Here is a 20691-nt window from a genome sequence, read left to right on the forward strand (position 1 = left end):
AATTCCTTATATTAAGCAATCCAGACAGCATCATTGTCTTATTTTAATTTACGGATAGCCAGGGGCACGCTCCACCACTAAGTGTGTGAATTTGCTCATTTTCCTGTCCAGCTAAGCATTAAAATGTAAAGAGTACTTTAGGGTGTCAAGGAAAATGTATTGTGTAAAAAGTAAATACTTTTCTTTAGGAATGTAGTGAAGTAAAACTACTTAAGTAGTACTTTCAAGTATTTTTTACTAAAGTACTTTACAACACTGCATAGGAGCAGGTTGAGAAATTTCGTTTTATATGAAATATGTGACTCTGTGTGATGTGGTTTCCTCTATACTGACTTTTACTAGACATGTTTTGCTTAATTTCAAAGGTTACTGTGACACATAAGTGATTATATGGTGAAAGCAACTGTGATGAAACTACTCATCAAGCACATCACAAGGTTTGTAACAATCAAGACAACTAAAGACACAATCAAGACAACAAGGATTTAATTTCCCTTTTTATTGGTGGTAAAAACATAATCATAAAAAGTCAGGGAGCAAAGGGTCAAGCATACAGAACATTTAAGAGATATATGAATGATGAGCACCAGGGTTGGGGTCAATTCCATTTCAAATCCAGTCAATTCAGGAAGTACACTGAAATTCCAATTCTCTTCCATGCTTATCAATGATAATTTGGAATTTATATTTGGTTTACTATATGAATTGACTGGTATTGACAAAAACCCAGATGAGCACTACAGTTTGGGCACATTACAGGGACAAATCAAGACCCCTTGATAGCTGTCAAGACACAAGACTAACCTGTCAGGCCAACTTAGCACAATGATGCATACATTTTTTTGCCTTTAAAACACAGCATCCCATGTCTCTCAGTCTCAAGCTTTACACAGTACTTGTGCGCATGCATTACAGGGCTTTCAATATTGACAGACTAGTCGCCGGATGTCAATTTACTGAAACCGTGACAACAAACTAGTCCAGCCCTCATTCCTCCACTGTTAAGACAAAGAGTCAGTAGAGATCCTCCGTCATGCTGCAGTCTCACACAAGGGCTTGGTTCATACGTCTAAATGCTTCACAACAGCTGTAAATATTGTGGTCTCAGAAGGAGCTGCAGTCTCTATCGTTTATTCTCTGAGGCCAGATAAACAAAGTAGAGAATTGCTTTTATTTTCATTTATTTTATTTAACTAGGCAAGTCGGTTAAGAACAAATTCTTATTTAAAATGACGGCCGACCCCAGCCAAACCCTAACGATGCTGGGTCTGTAGTGACACCTCTAGCACTGAGATGCAGTGCCTTAGACCGCTGCGCCACTAATTGTTTGTGTATTTGAGAGAAAATGTATACACCTGAGTGTCTTTGAAATGGAGAGAGAGAGTATGCATGTTTTGGCGAGAAAATGTGTGTTGGATAGACCATCTGGAAAGACATAATAGCCAGTGATTGCATGAGGTAATAAATAAATAACAGAATATACTAATATATGCAACCTAAAGACAGAGAGAAAAACACAAACAGTTTTCCCCTAGCCTCAAAACCCACAAAACATCCTCATCACTTCTTCTTCTTCTCCTGTGTGGAGTCAAACCAGGCATCCAGCAGCTTCTTGCTGTAGTAGATCTGCCAGGCGTGCACCTGCACCGCCACCACCATCACCAGGTACATGACGGTGACCGCCGCCCAGCCAAAGATGAAGCGGTAAGCCTTGCCGTGGCGGTACAGCTGCTGGGCCTCGCCGAGCATCTCCATGGAGCCGTAGAAGAGTGGAGCGATGGAGAACAGGCCTGAGCTGATCATGGAGATCACCAGGTAGCTGATGTTGTTCTTGGGCAGCGACAGGCTGCCGGTGACCAGTGGAAAGAGACTGATCAGGTAGGGGTACTCCCATCTGTAGGGCTCAGCCACTGTATCGCTTGGCACCAGGTCAAGTTTGCTGACGATCACCTGGGCCGCCACCAGGAGCCAGAGCAGCAGGTGGACAAAGTTGAGTTTCCGGATCTCAGACTTTAGCGAGGCGCTGGAGACACAGGGAAAAGGGGGAGAGGGAGTTGAGACAGTATGGTTAATGGATATCTATAAACAATATGGTAATAGACAGGCAGGCACACTCAGACAGACAGAAAGGCAAGCGCAGACAGACAGACAGGCAGACAAACAAGCGCAGAGACATACACAGGCATACAGCCAGCCACCCAGCCAGCCAGCCAGCAGACATGACTGATTACCTCATCTGGTAGTGTGAGGCCACCTTCTCTCTGTGTTTGAAGTCACTCCCATCAGTACCTGCAGCTCGAGTGCCCACACGAGACGTCATGGTAACAACCTGCTTACCCAAAAACCATACAACAATAATTTGTCTTATTTGACTTGTTGTACATTTTATAATTTATTTTGCCCACATCTGATTCATCAATAATGAGCATATGCGTTCTTTACATGCATAATCCATGAATCCATGACAATGACAAAGAGTTGATCCATGCAGACAGACACACTGAGATGTGATGATCAGTCTTCTATTACTTCTATACACTTAAACAATTGAATATTAGAAGCTTATTATTTAAGTTGTTTTATCAACCGTAATATAGCATCAATAGATATGAATAGTAGCTAGTTGCATATTTCTCTGCCTCTGGCAACTGGGAAAGCTTTGCTAACGTTCGCTATTTAACGTTAGCTAGCATAACTTTCACAAGCAGTTGGTCAGGTTAGCTAGCTATGTTAAGCGGATTCATTCATTGTCCTCTTGGAAAGGAGGTTATCGAGATCACACTCTCGCTGCATAAATGTCTTTGTATGCAAACGTTTCACCTATTTATCGGTTCATCCATGTGTCATCCATATTTCACCTGCTAATAAATTGTAATGCTAACGTACGTTAGCAATCGCTAACTGGCTAGCGTACTGAAAATAGCCTTGAATGCAGTAATTCACCGTAAAGTAGTTTAAAAATAACAATTAATTGAGGATTCTTACCGTTTGTTACTGAGATGCTGAATGAACGTAGTTAGCGAGCTACTACCGTACCTAAATATGTCTAAATGCCAAGATGAATAGAAGCTGGGTGAATAGATAGAAGCCGGCTGAATAGAGGACAAGACACATGCGTTGTGCGCACTGCGCACGCGCATCACATCAGTCGCAGCATCCCTTTTTCTCTCAACATCCTTCGTGAGCCTTTCGAGACTGGTCCATTGACTATTTTTTTTGTCTGCTTCGTTTTCCATCACGGAAACATAATTGTTGGTAAGACACCAGACGCGTTTCCCTTTGTATTTTGAGGAAAAAAGAAAGCACCTCTTAAAACGACGAAATACAATAACACATTTGATTAAAATGAACATTACGTTTTGCCACACCCTCAAGTGGTACTCAATAGATGTGCCAAAAAATGTGTGATAGAAGAAGCTATAGGATGAATCCTATTTAACTTATTCATCTTTGTCTTGAGCATATGATACCATTTAATAACCATGGGCGAGTCAACTTAGAGTATCTGTCTGTCTCTGGCAGCACAGAATGCTCATCTCTTCTCAATATGACATATCAGTCAAGAGCAATATGATCAAGACAGAGCCAGTGGCCATCCGGGGCAAGTAAAATTACTTTATTGAATTGACTGGTGAACTGGACTTATCTGATATGCACTTATCAGTGTCACACAATAAAATGATACATGTTTTGATATATATTAAAGTAAGAATAACGCATGACCTTTTAGTTAAATCATCTTTATTTAAAAAACAACATCTACAGTATAACAGTAAAAACATAAAAACTCAAGGTTTTGTTTGGTTATACTGTGTTTAGCTTGAAAATAAAAGAGAGCCGCACACTCTAAGAGCTCAGATGCAAAAATGTAATTACCAACGTTTCGACAGCCAAGCTGTCTTCATCAGGGTATAATCCTTGGCTGTTGAAACGTTGGTAATTACATTTTTGCACCTGAGCTCCTAGAGTTTGCGGCTTTCTTTTATTTTCAAGTTTTCTACTCCGCTAGCCAGCACCTCGTCTTAATAGGTGTGCGTTTCTTTTTCTTCTAGATTATACTGTGTTTAGCACCATGGACTGAAATAAAGATAGAAAACAGAATTGATACCTGGAGTCAGGGGAGGGGTAGAAGGGTAGGGATGGGTAGAAAGGAAGGGTAGACTAGAGGGGTGAGGTATAGGGATATATAGGTGGGTGAGAGGTGAGGGAGGGGGCATGCAGCAAGGCATTTTCACCCTTCCCCCTCTCTCTTTTGACATTCTATTCTTTGTCTATATTCGTTGTCTATAATTCTCCTCACTATCTTGTAACCACAAACACCTCCTCCTGGTTTATTTTGGGCATTATTCTCGCTAATTGACATCAAAGTATTTATTAACCTTCAATCTTAACCTCCACATACAGTACCTTTAACCCAATGACTTAAATTCTGTACTGCTGAACCCAGAGGGAACAGGCCTACACACCATTTTCCCCAGAGTAATTCATTCATTCAATTCTCTTTTTCAAAAGTTATTCACAATTGATTATCAATTCCTATCCTACTTACATAACCGTATTGGCCATCTAAATGAGTGTCTATCTGTTGGTCAAACTTGTTTCATACCCCTGTCAGTATAGTGCTACTGCTTCATTCAGCTGACAACAGACACATACAGCAAGAAGGGGCTTTGTAATGAGAGCAGTGGTTTTCATTTTTGTGGGCTAGTCAGTGTCTGTTGGAGGATTACTCTTTATGTGTCGCAAGAGGCATCGCTTTGAACCAATACACCCATAATGCATTATATTCCCATCCATTTCATGCAACAAAATCACCCCTATAAACATCACAGATGATGCTTGTCTGCAAAAGTAACAACAAAAAATAATCACACAAATCAAACAAAAACAAAACAACAAAGTTATGTAACAAACTAAAATGTCACATAAATGATAGCACCACTTTATGTGAATCTTGAACTGTCTATTGGTTTTCAATTGCCATTTTATAAGTACCGTAATACAAAAGTTCAGGTGCCAATATAGCTATTCAATTTATTTTCTTTCGTTTTCTTTTTAAAGTTATCCAATGTACATTCTTTGCCACAGTTTTGTTTCTGGCAGCTGCCAGTTTGAATAGGAACATGTAGGGGCTGGGAATAACACAATACTAAATATATACCTCAGATATCCCATTCTTTCTTCTACAGTCTCCACATCAGTCTGTGCTGTACTATAAATCAAACCAATATATATCACCACATTTTACAATAAATGAACCCAGTTGCTGTAATGTAATATTTTAATGCAGTGTTGTTGTGACAACTTCTCAGACCAGTAGATAGATACAGCAATCTTTGTACCCCAACATAAATTGTTATTAAAAACTGCATATATGTACCCTCACACAAGCACACTCCTCTCTCAGAATTTCCCTGGGATGGTCCGACATGTCCTCCCGTCACTGTCGATCTCAACAGCGTCAATCTCAGCAGATAATTGATGTTTTTAAAACAACATATCAATTTAAAGAATTCTATAATCAATGTTTACATTTCTCCAACATTCTCTCTCTTTGTGACCATCTCTTCCTCTCCGAAGGTTGGTGTTCTTACATGGGGTACAACAAGTACCCAGAGAAGGAGGAGTGGACGTATTGGCCAGCGTATAGTCCTGCGGCCTGGTCCGAGGGTAGCTGGAGGTACACGGTGTCCCCGGGCTGTAGAGGTAACACTGCGCTCCCCGACGCCTGATCCAGGAAGCCCTTTTTATACTCATCATATGTGTACATCACAGGCTCATCGTTCCTCATCAGCGCCACCCACACGTTGGCCCCTTTGCAGCTGATGTGGTAGGCAAAGTAGTAGATCCCGGGCATGTCGCAGGTAAACACGCCTGTCTGGGGGTTGTAGTTCTGACGGCCGTTGTACAGGATCTTGTCAAACACCACAGCCGTGCCCACAGGTGGGAAGGGCGTGGTCACCAGAGCCGTGAACGCGGGCATCTCCAGGCCGTTGGGGCCCATCACTTCTCCTCCGTTTCCTCCATATGTTCCCTTCTTGCCATAACCGGCAGTCTTGACTCCGTCCAGCCCAGGAGGAAAACCCATCTCAGGGAGGACTGCTCCCATGTCAGTGGGTCCGGGAGGCCCTGGGGGACCAGGTGGACCTGGCTGGCCTGGGCTTCCCGGTGGTCCTCCAGGACCTTCTTTACCTGGAGGTCCAAGAGGACCAGGGACACCTGGGTTTCCCTTACCATCAACGCCGGGAAGACCAGGAGGTCCGCTGTCACCTTTAGACCCAGGAGCACCAGGAGGTCCGATCGGCCCACCTGCACCTCCCAGACCTGGAATGCCCTTAGGACCTTGGGGACCCTTCTCGCCTGGAAGTCCTCCCTCTCCCTTTGGCCCAGGTAGGCCTGGAATGCCAGGGGCGCCTGGTAACCCTTTGTGTCCGCCTTCCCCTTGGGGTCCTACAGGCCCAGTGGGACCCCTTGGCCCAGGCTCTCCTCCCTCTCCAGGGAAGCCATTCTGACCAGTCAGTCCAGTAGGACCAGGCTCCCCTTGCCCACCAGGCAACCCCTTATGACCTCCTTCGCCAGCCTCGCCTTTTGGCCCTGGTTGACCCAGACCTCCAGGGGGTCCCATAGGGCCAAGGGGACCAGCTGGTCCAATTGATCCAGGCTGTCCTAGCATACCAGGCAGTCCTCCATGGCCCTTGTCTCCCTTTGGTCCTGGGCCTCCAGGCATCCCACCCATCCCCTTATCTCCTTTGGGTCCTGGGAATCCTGGTTTTCCGAATCCAGGCAATCCATGCTTCCCTGGAAAACCTGGAGGGCCTGGGTGCCCTTTCCCACCGGGCATTCCTGGTTGTCCCGGCAGACCATTCTGGCCAGGTTTTCCCTGACCTGGCAGCCCTGGTGGACCGGGCTCTCCGCCCTCTCCTGCTGGTCCAGCCAGCCCCTGCTCTCCAGGGAGGCCTGGTTTCCCTGGTCCTCCTGGTGGCCCTGACATGCCATTCATTCCAGGCTTGCCCACACCAGGCATCCCTCCCTGTCCTGGAGGTCCAGGAGGTCCTGTTAGTCCCTTGTGGCCTGGCTGTCCTGGCTGTCCAATCCCCTTGTCACCCTTGGGTCCTGGTAATCCTGGTAGTCCCGGCAGGCCTTTGTATCCTGGCTCTCCTCTGGATCCTGGTTGTCCTGGCAACCCCCCAGCCCCTAGTTTTCCTATCCCTGGAAGACCTGAAGGACCAGGGGACCCCTGAGGACCTGGCTGCCCCATCGGACCCTCCCTCCCGCTGGGGCCCAATTCTCCAGGTACTCCTGGCTCTCCTATGCTGCCTGGCTTGCCTGGAATTCCTGGGAGTCCTGGTTTTCCTACTCCAGGGAATCCTGGGGGACCAGCGTGGCCTGGTTTTCCTTCCCCTCCTGGCTGTCCTTCCCCGGGAGGTCCTGGAGGCCCAGAGGGACCCTCAGGTCCGGGAGGCCCAGCTGGGCCCTGCTCTCCTGGCAGACCCCCAGGGAGACCTCCCACTGCCCCACTAGGGATGGTTTGACCTGTGGGGGATAAGATGTCCATTCAGTCTAAACATTCCAAGATGGCAGAGTGTGTGTCCTAACACTTGAGTTAGGTTAAGGTAATAAACATTGAAGATTGACATAATTTTAATATAAGTAACATACTACTGGCCTACTTTTGACCAGAGTCACATGTCATTTGAGATTGCCCTTCGGTCTCACCTTTATCCTGTCCACTGTTGACTACTCCACCCTTGTGGGGGTTCGTCTTGCCCATGTGCATGGACATCTGTGGGATCTCTTTTCTGTACTGGGGGTACTGCATGTGGGGCATCTCTTTTCCCGGCCAATGCTGCTGAGGGTGCTGCTCCTTACCCCCTATGCCCATGTGGGACAGGTGTGGTGCGGGCTGATGCTGCTGCGGGTGCTGCTTGTGTCTGTAGTACGCCCCCGTGTGGACAAGAGGTAGTACTGCAAGCTGAAGCAGAGCCACTAGGAGAGGGAGGGGGGCGGAGAAGGGAGGTACAACCATGGCCTAGGGAAGTCACCAGAGGAGAAGTCTGTTAGACAATCAGGTAGTTGATCAATTGATCACAAAGTCAATCAGTTAATAAAGTGAATCTAATTCACAATGCAAACAATGAAACATTCAAACATGGCGATAAAATCCATTGGCCTGTGACTGGTACTATGATTCATACCCTGGTAGACCTTTGCATTGCTCTGCCTTCACCTGCTGGACACTAACGTGTAATGCATCCAACATGCATTTTGCAGTTATAAACCACCACCAGCACTGGTGGAGAAAGTACACAATTGTCATACTTGAGTAAAAGTAAAGAAGTATATGTTTAGTGAGTCTGCCAGAACATAGGCAGTAGGGATGACCACGTGTTCTCTTGCTAAGTGTGAGTTTCACAATTTTCCTGTTCTGCTAAACATTCAAAATGTAACGAGTACTTTGGCATCTCCGGCGCGGCCCACGCTTGGATTGCGTCCTACCTGACAGGTCGCTCCTACCAGGTGGCGTGGCGAGAATCCGTCTCCTCACCACGTGCTCTCACCACTGGTGTCCCCCAGGGCTCTGTTCTAGGCCCTCTCCTATTCTCGCTATACACCAAGTCACTTGGCTCTGTCATAACCTCACATGGTCTCTCCTATCATTGCTATGCAGACGACACACAATTAATCTTCTCCTTTCCCCCTTCTGACGACCAGGTGGCGAATCGCATCTCTGCATGTCTGGCAGACATATCAGTGTGGATGACGGATCATCACCTCAAGCTGAACCTCGGCAAGACGGAGCTGCTCTTCCTCCCGGGGAAGGACTGCCCGTTCCATGATCTCGCCATCACGGTTGACAACTCCATTGTGTCCTCGTCCCAGAGCGCTAAGAACCTTGGCGTGATCCTGGACAACACCCTGTCGTTCTCAAATAACATCAAGGCGGTGGCCCGTTCCTGTAGGTTCATGCTCTACAACATCCGCAGAGTACGACCCTGCCTCACACAGGAAGCGGCGCAGGTCCTAATCCAGGCACTTGTCATCTCCCGTCTGGATTACTGCAACTCGCTGTTGGCTGGGCTCCCTGCCTGTGCCATTAAACCCCTACAACTCATCCAGAACGCCGCAGCCCGTCTGGTGTTCAACCTTCCCAAGTTCTCTCACGTCACCCCGCTCCTCCGCTCTCTCCACTGGCTTCCAGTTGAAGCTCGCATCCGCTACAAGACCATGGTGCTTGCCTACGGAGCTGTGAGGGGAACGGCACCTCACTACCTCCAGGCTCTGATCAGGCCCTACACCCAAACAAGGGCACTGCGTTCATCCACCTCTGGCCTGCTCGCCTCCCTACCACTGAGGAAGTACAGTTCCCGCTCAGCCCAGTCAAAACTGTTCGCTGCTCTGGCCCCCCAATGGTGGAACAAACTCCCTCACGACGCCAGGACAGCGGAGTCAATCACCACCTTCCGGAGACACCTGAAACCCCACCTCTTTAAGGAATACCTAGGATAGGATAAAGTAATCCTTCTCCCCTCCCCCCTTAAAAGACCTAGATGCACTATTGTAAAGTGGCTGTTCCACTGGATGTCATAAGGTGAAAGCACCAATTTGTAAGTCGCTCTGGATAAGAGCGTCTGCTAAATGACTTAAATGTAAATGTAAATGTAAAAGTACAATGGTAAAAGTAGAAGTTGTCAAAAATATAAATAGTAAATTAAAGTACAGATACCCCAAAAAACGACTGAAGTATTTTTACTTAATTACTATACACCACTGACCACCAGTCACGCAACACTCAACAAAGGCGCCATCCTTTTTAAACAATAGAAAGTGAAAAAGGAGTTTATGTTGCAGGATGTTCTTTTTAAACATGCTCAATCTTACAACAACACTGCTGACTGACTACACTTTTCCTTGGATTTCAAACAGCAGAGGAAGCAACATGAGAAAATGACAAATAGCCATTTTACTCAAGTTAGGGAGGCGGTAGAAAGTCTTGTCTGTTATTTCTCTTAACATGTTGTTTCTTTCATAAAATAATGAATAATACAATGAGGCTGATTTTGGCTGGGCTGACTGTTAGATAGTCTTTTTATGTGGTCCTGACCTTTTACTGTGAACCTCCCGGATCTTCCTATGAGGGCGCTGGATCACAGGAGGTTGGTGGCACCTTAACTGCAGAGGACGGGCTCATGGTAATGACTGGAGCGGAATTGGTGGAATGGTATCAAATACATGTTTTCCATGTGTTTGATGCCCTTCCATTCTCTCCATTCAAGCCATTATTATGAGCCCATCAGCAGCCTCCGCTGTGCTCCATTAAGACCCAGCTACACTATGACATAGACAGTAGATAGTCCTCAAACTGGGAGATGTTGTATCTTGGCTTAGGCCTTTCTATTAAAACACATTTAAAATGCAATGCTAATGTTTGGGTTTGACTCTAATAATGAGGATTGTGTGAGAAGTAATACTGACTGATTGGTATGAAGGTTATTATAATTTTGTGTTTTTCTGTTATATTTATATATATATATTTCATTTGAAATGATGTTTAGTTTCAGTTAGTTTTTAGTTTCAGTTTTAATGTTAGGGACAGAAAGCTTGGGAAGTTAGGAGCACTTGGTTTGCATACTTTCTGTGTGTCTTCTGTGATGTCACTTTAAAGGGATAGTTTGGGATTTAGAATTTCAGATGAACTTGTGGATACCATGTTCATATATCTGCATCCAGTATGAAGGAAGTTAGAGGTAGTTTTGCGAGCCAATGCTAACTAGTGTGAGCACAAAGCAATTGCACAGTTTCTTGTCAGCAACTTCCTTCAAACTGCACACAGATACATCAAAATGAGTTCACCTGACTCTGTGGAAGTAGATAAAGGGATTCATTGCCAGAAGTCTATCTCAATGTGACTTAGATTTAAAAGGAATAGAGCCAAAACAATGTGTTGGAAAGAAACTCTGTTTACACCAGTTCAATGCGTTTTAACTTTATTAGTACATGTAAGAAGAATCAAGTTAGCAACCTAGTGTCACGTTCTGACCTTTATTTCCTTTGTTTTGTATTTATTTAGTATGGTCAGGGCGTGAGTTGGGTGGGCAGTCTATGTTTGTTTTTCTATGATTTGGGTATTTATATGTTTCGGCCTAGTATGGTTCTCAATCAGAGGCAGGTGTCATTAGTTGTCTCTGATTGAGAATCATACTTAGGTAGCCTGGGTTGCACTGTTTGTTTGTGGGTGATTGTCTATGTTGATGGCTTGTTTCAGCGCAGCTCGCATTAGCGTCACGGTTGTTATTTTGTTTACTGTTTTTGTATAGTGTTTCAGTGTTCCGTTCTTTCTTTAATTAAACATTCAACATGAACACATATCACGCTGCATTTTGGTCCTCCGATCCTTCTCACCTCTCCTCTTCAGATGAAGAGGAGGACGGCCGTGACACCTAGATGTGTTTCTCTTTTAGCTGGCGATTGTGATGCACAAGCGTCACCATCCGCATATTAAATCACCAGATTCAGTAGCTTGAAAACTCCCAAAAGCTTAAATCCCCATTGAAATTCCCATTCGATTTTTGCCGGAACATCATTCGGTTAGTTTTGAGTTAGTTTTGAGTCAAAGATAATAGTTTCAGTATAGTTTTCATTTTCAATGGGTTTGTTAATTGTTTTATTTCAGTTTACTGAACTGTTTTTTTCATTATTAGTTTTTGTTTTAGTTTTGGTTTTAGTTTACTATAATAACCTTGATGCAGTCTCAGAAATATGCTGTTAGAGTGATGTTTGATTTCTCTCTCACTCTCACTTTCTCCATCTCCCTCACTGTCTAACCCTCTGTCACTGTCTAACCCTCTGTCTAACCCTCTGTCCCTGTCTAACCCTCTGTCTAAACCTCTGTCCCTGTCTAACCCTCTGTCTAACCCTCTGACACTGTCTAACCCACTGTCTAACCCTCTGTCACTGTCTAACCCTCTGTCTAACCCTCTGTCCCTGTCTAACCCTCTGTCTAACCCTCTGTCCCTGTCTAACCCTCTGTCTAAACCTCTCCCTGTCTAACCCTCTGTCTAACCCTCTGTCACTGTCTAACCCTCTGTCCCTGTCTAACCCTCTGTCTAACCCTCTGTCCCTGTCTAACCCTCTGTCCCTCTGTCCCTGTCTAACCCTCTGTCTAACCCTCTGTCCCTGTCTAACCCACTGTTTAACCCTCTGTCACTGTCTAACCCTCTGTCTAACCCTCTGTCCCTGTCTAACCCTCTGTCTAACCCTCTGTCCCTGTCTAACCCTCTGTCTAACCCTCTGTCCCTGTCTAACCCACTGTCTAACCCTCTGTCCCTGTCTAACCCTCTGTCTAACCCTCTGTCCCTGTCTAACCCACTGTCTAACCCTCTGTCCTTGTCTAACCCTCTGTCCTTGTCTAACCCTCTGTCTAACCCTCTGTCCCTGTCTAACCCACTGTCTAACCCTCTGTCCCTGTCTAACCCTCTGTCTAACCCTCTGTCCCTGTCTAACCCACTGTCTAACCCTCTGTCCTTGTCTAACCCTCTGTCCTTGTCTAACCCTCTGTCTAACCCTCTGTCCCTGTCTAACCCACTGTCTAACCCTCTGTCCCTGTCTAACCCTCTGTCTAACCCTCTGTCCCTGTCTAACCCACTGTCTAACCCTCTGTCCCTGTCTAACCCTCTGTCTAACCCTCTGTCCCTGTCTAACCCACTGTCTAACCCTCTGTCCTTGTCTAACCCTCTGTCCTTGTCTAACCCTCTGTCTAACCCTCTGTCCCTGTCTAACCCACTGTCTAACCCTCTGTCCCTGTCTAACCCTCTGTCTAACCCTCTGTCCCTGTCTAACCCACTGTCTAACCCTCTGTCCTTGTCTAACCCTCTGTCCTTGTCTAACCCTCTGTCTAACCCTCTGTCCCTGTCTAACCCTCTGTCCTTGTCTAACCCTCTGTCCTTGTCTAACCCTCTGTCTAACCCTCTGTCCCTGTCTAACCCACTGTCTAACCCTCTGTCCCTGTCTAACCCTCTGTCTAACCCTCTGTCCCTGTCTAACCCACTGTCTAACCCTCTGTCCCTGTCTAACCCTCTGTCTAACCCTCTGTCCCTGTCTAACCCACTGTCTAACCCTCTGTCCCTGTCTAACCCTCTGTCCCTGTCTAACCCTCTGTCACTGTCTAACCCTCTGTCTAACCCTCTGTCCCTGTCTAACCCTCTGTCTAACCCTCTGTCCCTGTCTAACCCACTGTCTAACCCTCTGTCCCTGTCTAACCCTCTGTCTAACCCTCTGTCCTTGTCTAACCCACTGTCACTGTCTAACCCTCTGTCCCTGTCTAACCCTCTGTCCCTGTCTAACCCACTGTCTAACCCTCTGTCACTGTCTAACCCTCTGTCACTGTCTAACCCTCTGACACTGTCTAACCCTCTGTCTAACCCTCTCCCTCTAAAAATGGTCTATCATTAGCAGCACCATATCACCAAGGAAAATTCTGACTGTATGAATTATTCAGTAGATGAATAAAGGTGATCCTGATTCTGAGAGCTGGTCTGGCAAATATATGCAGTAGGAATGACTTATTACTGTTGGCTTGGCCTCTTAGGGAGTCAGTTCAACCCAATCAGTTGTCACAGCTGACCTTTGTGAATGAGAAATATTCAAATCAAATCACATTGTATTGTTCACATACCCAAAATTAGCAGATATTATTGTGAGTGTAGCGAAATGCTTGTGCTTCTAGTTCCGATAGTGCAGTAATATCTAACAAGTAATCTAACAATTTCACAACAACTACCTAATACACACAAATCTAAGTAAAGGAATGGAATAAGAATATATACATATAAATATATGGATGAGCAATGACAGAGCAGCATAGGCAAGATGCAATAGATGGTATAAAATACAGTAAATACATATGAGATGAGTAATGTGAGATATGTAAACATTATTAAAGTGTTATTAATGAAGTGATAGTGGCATACTCTCCATACTGATGGAAGGATGGAGAGGCTATTATTCATTTCCAATGGTATTTATTGCAACCTGTTCACCAATTGCTGTGTGTGTTTGTATACCTCTCTCTCTCTCTCTTTCTCTAACTCTCAGTCCTTCTCCGCAGGTATTTTACCTGTGTGTGTGTGTGTGTGATGTTATATTTAACCTAGACCCTGTGTGTCAGTGAGAGGAGGATTGTGACATTTTCCAGGGTGAATGAGTCTGTAGGAGTCTCCCCAGGCTAGATCGAACGCACCTGCACTAACACCTCTCAGCCACCAGGGGGAGACACAGGATATGGCATGGCTCTTTCTCTTTAGCCTGGTTTCAGCAATACCCTACATTCCAGGTTGTTTCTGTCTATTCCAGTGTTGGAAAGTAGTGAGCTACATTAGTAGTGAACACCTAATTCAACTAGTAATTTAACTAACATTTTCAGTAGCTTGGTGGTAGTTGAACTAAATTAAAATCTTGTTAGTGTTTTCAGTAGTTCAATAATTTCCTGTTCCAGACGACTGTGTGATCACGCTCTTAAAACAGGTCAACATACACAAGGCTGCGGGGCCAGACGGATTACCAGGACATGTGCTCCGGGCATGTCCTGCCAACTGGCAGGTGTCTTCACTGATATTTTCAACATGTCCCTGATTGAGTCTGTAATACAAACATGTTTCAAGCAAACCACCATTGTCCCTGTGCCCAAGACCACAAAGGCAACCGGCATAAATGGCTACAAACCCGTAGCATTCATGTCCAAAGCCATGAGGTGCTTCGAAAGGCTGGTAATGGCTCACATCAACACCATTATCGAAGAAACCCTAGACCTACTCCAATTTGCATACTGCCCAAAGAGATCCACAGATTATGTAATCTGCATTACACTCCACACTGCCCTTTCTCACCTGGACAAAAGGAACACTTATGTGAGAATGCTATTCATTGACTACAGCTCAGCGTTCAACACCATAGTACCCTCAAAGCTCATCACTAAGCTAAGGATCCTGGGACTAAACACCTCCCTCTGCAACTGGATCCTGGACTTCCTGACAGGCCGCCCCCCAGGTGGTGAGGGTAGGTAGCAACACATCTGCCACGATGATCCTCAATATTGGAGCCCCCCAGGGGTGCGTGCTCAGTCCCCTCCTATACTCCCTGTTCACCTACGACAGCATGACCAGGCACGTAACAAAGACTAAGGAGATTATTGTGGACTACAGGAAAAGGAGCACCGAGTACGCCCCCATTCTCATCGACGGGGCTGTAGTGGAGCAGGTTGAAAGCTTCAAGTTCTTTGGTGTACACATCACCAACAAACTAGAATGGGCCAAAACCACCAAGACGGTCGTGAAGAGGGCACAACAAAGCCTATTCCCCCTCAGGAAACTAAAAAGATTTGGCATGGGTCCTGAGATCCTCAAAAGGTTCTACAGCTGCAACATCGAGGGCATACTGGTTGCATCACTCCCTGGGACGGTAATTGCTCGGCCTCTGACCACAAGGCACCACATAGGGTCGTGCGTACGGCCCAGTACATCACTGGGGCTAAGCTACCTGCCATCCAGGACCTCTACACCAGGTGGTGTCAGAGGAAAACCCCAAAAATTGTTGTACCAGGGAATTGTCCCAACCACCCCAGTCATAGACTGTTCTCTCTACTACTGCATGGCAAGCAGTACCAGAGTGCCAAGTCTAGGACAAAAAGGCTTCTCAACAGTTTATACCAGCAAGCCATAAGACTCCTGAACAGGTCATATTTGCACTGTGTGCCCCCTCCCCCACCCAACCCCTCTTTTACGCTGCTGCTACTCTCTGTTTATCATATATGCACAGTCACTTTAACTATATATCCATGTACATACTACCTCAATTGGGCTGACCAACCAGTGCTCCCGCACATTGGCTAACCGGGCTTTCTGCATTGTTTCCCGCCACCCGTCAACCGCCAACCCCTCTTTACACTACATCTACTCTCTGTTCATCATAAATGCATAGTCACTTTAACCATATCTACATGTACATACTACCTCAATCAGCCTGACTAACCAGTGTCTGTATGTAGCCTCGCTACTTTTATAGCCTCTCTACTGTATATAGCCTCACTACTGTATATAGCCTCTCTACTGTTTATAGCCTCTCTACTGTATATAGCCTCTCTACTGTATGTAGCCTCTCTACTGTATATAGCCTCTCTACTGTATATAGCCTCTCTACTGTATGTAGCCTCTCTGCTGTATTTAGCCTCTCTGCTGTATATAGCCTCTCTACTGTATATAGCCTCTCTGCTGTATATAGCCTCACTACTGTATATAGCCTCTCTACTGTATATAGCCTCTCTACTGTATATAGCCTCTCTACTGTATATAGCCTCTCTGATGTATATAGCCTCTCTACTGTATGTAGCCTCTCTACTGTATATAGCCTCTCTGATGTATATAGCCTCTCTACTGTATGTAGCCTCTCTACTGTATATAGCCTCTCTGCTGTATGTAGCCTCTCTACTGTATATAGCCTCTCTGCTGTATATAGCCTCACTACTGTATATAGCCTCTCTACTGTATATAGCCTCTCTACTGTATATAGCCTCTCTACTGTATATAGCCTCTCTGATGTATATAGCCTCTCTACTGTATGTAGCCTCTCTACTGTATATAGCCTCTCTGCTGTATGTAGCCTCTCTACTGTATGTAGCCTCTCTGCTGTATATAGCCTCTCTACTGTATATAGCCTCTCTGCTGTATATAGCCTCTCTACTGTATATAGCCTCTCTGCTGTATATAGCCTCTCTACTGTATATAACCTCTCTACTGTATATAGCCTCTCTACTGTATATAGCCTCTCTGCTGTATATAGCCTCTCTACTGTATATAGCCTCTCTGCTGTATATAGCCTCTCTGCTGTATATAGCCTCTCTACTGTATATAGCCTCTCTGCTGTATATAGCCTCTCTACTGTATATAGCCTCTCTACTGTATATAGCCTCTCTGCTGTATATAGCCTCTCTACTGTATATAGCCTCTCTGCTGTATATAGCCTCTCTACTGTATATAGCCTCTCTACTGTATATAGCCTCTCTACTGTATATAGCCTCTCTACTGTATTTAGCCTCTCTACTGTATTTAGCCTCTCTACTGTATATAGCCTCTCTACTGTATATAGCCTCTCTACTGTATATAGCCTCTCTACTGTATTTAGCCTCTCTACTGTATTTAGCCTCTCTACTGTATATAGCCTCTCTACTGTATTTAGCCTCTCTACTGTATATAGCCTCTCTACTGTATATAGCCTCTCTACTGTATATAGCCTCTCTACTGTATTTAGCCTCTCTACTGTATATAGCCTCTCTACTGTATATAGCCTCTCTGCTGTATATAGCCTCTCTACTGTATATAGCCTCTCTACTGTATATAGCCTCTCTGCTGTATATAGCCTCTCTACTGTATATAGCCTCTCTACTGTATATAACATATACAGTCGGGTCATAAATTATTGACACCGGATGAGCAATAATGACTGTATAAAATAAATAATTCAAATACTGAGCTACAATTTCTCAGAGAAAGAGATTTTGTTAAACAAAACAAAAACAAAAAAATTACGGAGTTTACATGGTGAGTGCAAAAGTTACAGAGGGTCAAAGATCACACCACCAAGACATTCTAACCTCTCACCAATACCAATAACAGGGGAGGTTAGCATGTCCTGGGGGTATGATCTTTGACCCTCTGTAATTTTTGCACTCTTAGCTTTTTTAGCCTACTGAAGTTACAAGCCCCGCCCCCTCCAAAGCATAGCTGTAGGGTTGTGACGTGATTCAGAAGATAGGGAGAGAGATTTTTAATTAGAGAAGAATGCATTAACTTTTTAAATGATAGTTAGGGATACTATAGTTATTACATTTCACATTGGATTTATTATCTACAAAAAGCTAAGATGTGTCCATAGAAGCCGCTCCTCCGTAGGTATAATTCTGTGGGCCTAATTCAGACAATGAATGTCATCACAAGATGCCAGTGCTTCAAGCCAAGCCTCCTCCTCCTCCCTCTCTCCCCACCCGAAACATTTCAAATGCACCTGGAGCCCTACTCGTCTTGTTCTTCGTCTATGATATGGCGGTTCGCAAACAACGTTAGAGGTGCATGCCGCCACCTACTGGATGGGCTGAAAACTTATCAACTTGAATGCTAAATAATAGGGAGAAGAGAAGGGTGAACAAATATACTTCTAATATTCAAAAGTTTAAAAAAAATAACTAAAAGTACTCCAGTTAGATTCAAATGTCTACTCAGATCCCTACACAGGCTCAGGAACCTGGGAGGAGGAACCTCTTCATTCCCTATTCCCTGCAACATTTAGGCTGTAAAGTCCTGGAGATCCAGAAATATTTTTGCCACCTTCACAATGTCTAGTTTCTTAGATTTTATATCAGTTTGTCCAGTGCATTTCATCACTTGCGCAATAAATGCAACAAAATCCACCTACTTCACTGTTAATGTTTCAGGATCCTTCTCCTGAATGGCATTTACTGCAGGCTGTGGGCCATCCACTACCATCTCATCTACACTCACTCCTTCAGCTATTTTCACTGCCTCCACATAGGAGACCTGCTGGATAGCCCTGATCCTGGCTACTGCAACCTCCTTCATCCTTACAGGGCACTCCGGGAACTCAGGAACGTGATTCCCATCACAATTACAGCAACGTGCTTCATCGGACTCTTCAACTACGACATATTTATTCCTTTGACAAACACTTGCCACGTGTCCATACTTTTTACAATTGTAACACTGCAGTGTCTTCTGTACATATGGTCTCGCTGCAAATATCACATACCCAAGTTTCACGAGTCAGAAGAAACTGTTGATCAAACGACAACAAAACCGATAGGATTTCCTCTTTTTGCAGATCTATAATTCAGGTCAGTAGACATGTGTCTACCACTTCTGGCGTGTTCTTCCAAAGCCACGAAGCCTCGATATCCTTCAAAACACCAAAATAAACGCCTTTAATCGGTGTCCTACTCTGAAAATCATAGCTTTCCACATCATATGTTGATATTTGTAGAGCCACAACGCTTCCTCCTTTTGTTCTTTTGACTCAGACCAAATCTCCATTCCCTCAAGCCCTTGTCCTTGTTCTTCCAGCTCTCCACGCGCCCTACACTTGTCTTTCCATCACGTACAGAGGCAAGAAAAAGTATGTGAAAACCTTTGGAATTACCTGGACTTCTTTATAAATTGTTCATCAAATGTGATCTGATCTTCATCTAAGTCACAACAAGAGAAACACAGTGTTCTTATTAAACTAATGACACACAAATGATTGTATTTTTCTTGTCTATATTGAATACATAATTTAAACATTCACAGTGTAGGTTGGAAAAACTATGTGAACCCTTATGCTAATGACTTCTCCAAAAGCTAATTGGAGTCAGGAGTCAGCTAACTAGGAGTCTAATCAATGAGATGAAGTTGGAGATGTTGGTTAGAGCTGCCTTGCCCTATAAAAACACTCACAAAATGTTTGTTTGCTATTCACAAGAAGCATTGCCTGATGTGAACCATTCCTCGAACAAAAGAGATCACAGAAGACCTAAGATTAAGAATTGTTAACTTGCATAAAGCTGGAAAAGGTTACAAAAGTATCTCTAAAAGCATTGACGTTCATCAGTCCACAGTAAGAAATGGAGAAATACAGCACTGTTGCTACTCTCCCTAGGAGAGGCCGACCTGCAAAGATGACTGCAAGAGCACAGCGCAGAATGCTCAATTCAGTGTCAGCTAAAGACTTACAGAAATCTCTTGAACATGCTAACATCTCTGTTGATGAGTCTACGATACGTAAAACACTAAACAAGAATGGTGTTCATGGGAGGACATCACAGAAGAAGCCACTGCTATCCCCAAAAAACATTGCTGCACGTCTGAAGTTTGCAAAAGAGCATCTGGATGTTCCACAGCCCTACTGGCAAAAAATTCTGTGGACAGATGAAACTATAGTTGAGTTGTTTAGATGGAACACACAACACTATGTGTGGAGAAAAAAAGGCACAGCACACCAACATCAGAACCTCATCCCAACTGTAAAGTATGGTGGAGGGAGTATCATGGTTTGGGGCTGCGTTGCTGCCTCAGGGCCTGGACAGCTTGCTATCAATGACGGAAAAAATCATTCCCAAGTTTATCAATACATTTTGCAGGAGTATGTTAGGCTACCTGTCCGCCAATTGAAGCCCAACAAAAGTTGGGTGATGCAACATGACAACAACCCAAAACACAGAAGTAAATCAACAACAGAATGGCTTCAACAGAAGAAAATAAACCTTCTGGAGAGACCCAGTCAGAGTCCTGACCTCAATCCAATTGAGATGCTGTGGGATGACCTCAAGAGAGCAGTTCACACCAGACATCCCAAGAATATTGCGTAACTGAAACAGTTTTGTAAAGCGGAATGGTCCACAATTCCTCCTGACCGTTGTGCAGGTCTGATCCGCAACTACAGAACATGCTTGGTTGAGGTTATTGCTGCCAAAGGAGGGTCAACCAGTTATTAAATCCAAGGGTTCACATACTTTTCCCACCCTGCACTGTGCATGTTTACACTGTGTGTTCAATTTAAGACATGAAAACATATAATTGTTTGTGTTATTAGTTTAAGCAGACTGTGTTTGTCTATTGTTATGACCTAGACAAAGATCAGATCAAATTTGATGAC

The 20691-nt window shown here is 44.6% G+C and overlaps 2 protein-coding genes across 2 annotated transcripts in view; both read right to left on the reverse strand.

Annotated features, from left to right (window-relative positions):
* Positions 1-484: 484 nt before the first annotated feature.
* Positions 485-3121, reverse strand: LOC115112968 (protein jagunal homolog 1-A-like). Its single transcript, XM_029640091.2, has 3 exons — positions 2986-3121; positions 2232-2329; positions 485-2023 (listed from the first exon to the last, which is right to left on the reverse strand). Exons 2-3 carry the CDS (start codon positions 2318-2320, stop codon positions 1561-1563), a joined length of 552 nt encoding a protein of 183 aa, XP_029495951.1. The 5' UTR covers positions 2321-2329; positions 2986-3121; the 3' UTR covers positions 485-1560.
* Positions 3122-3724: 603 nt separating this feature from the next.
* LOC115112930 (collagen alpha-1(VIII) chain-like) overlaps positions 3725-20691 on the reverse strand; it is a 32206-nt gene continuing 15239 nt past the window's right edge. The window contains exons 2-3 of the mRNA XM_029640009.2: positions 7717-8029; positions 3725-7533 (exon numbers count right to left, since the gene is read on the reverse strand). Of these exons, the coding sequence (XP_029495869.1) occupies positions 5591-7533; positions 7717-8026 (2253 nt within the window). The 5' untranslated portion in view covers positions 8027-8029 and the 3' untranslated portion in view covers positions 3725-5590. The remainder of the gene's footprint in view (positions 7534-7716; positions 8030-20691) is intronic.

Source organism: Oncorhynchus nerka, linkage group LG3, assembly GCF_034236695.1.
Source record: "Oncorhynchus nerka isolate Pitt River linkage group LG3, Oner_Uvic_2.0, whole genome shotgun sequence".
In the NCBI taxonomy this organism is placed as follows: domain Eukaryota; kingdom Metazoa; phylum Chordata; class Actinopteri; order Salmoniformes; family Salmonidae; genus Oncorhynchus; species Oncorhynchus nerka.

What these genes read in the sequence shown, in the direction of transcription:
- LOC115112968 (XM_029640091.2), bottom strand. Translation starts at nt 2,320, where the DNA reads ATGACGTCTCGTGTGGGCACTCGAGCTGCAGGTACTGATGGGAGTGAC. An exon ending in GCCTCACACTACCAGATGAG is followed by an intron (nt 2,024 to 2,231) that starts GTAATCAGTCAT and finishes CTGTGTCTCCAG; the next exon opens with CGCCTCGCTAAAGTCTGAGA.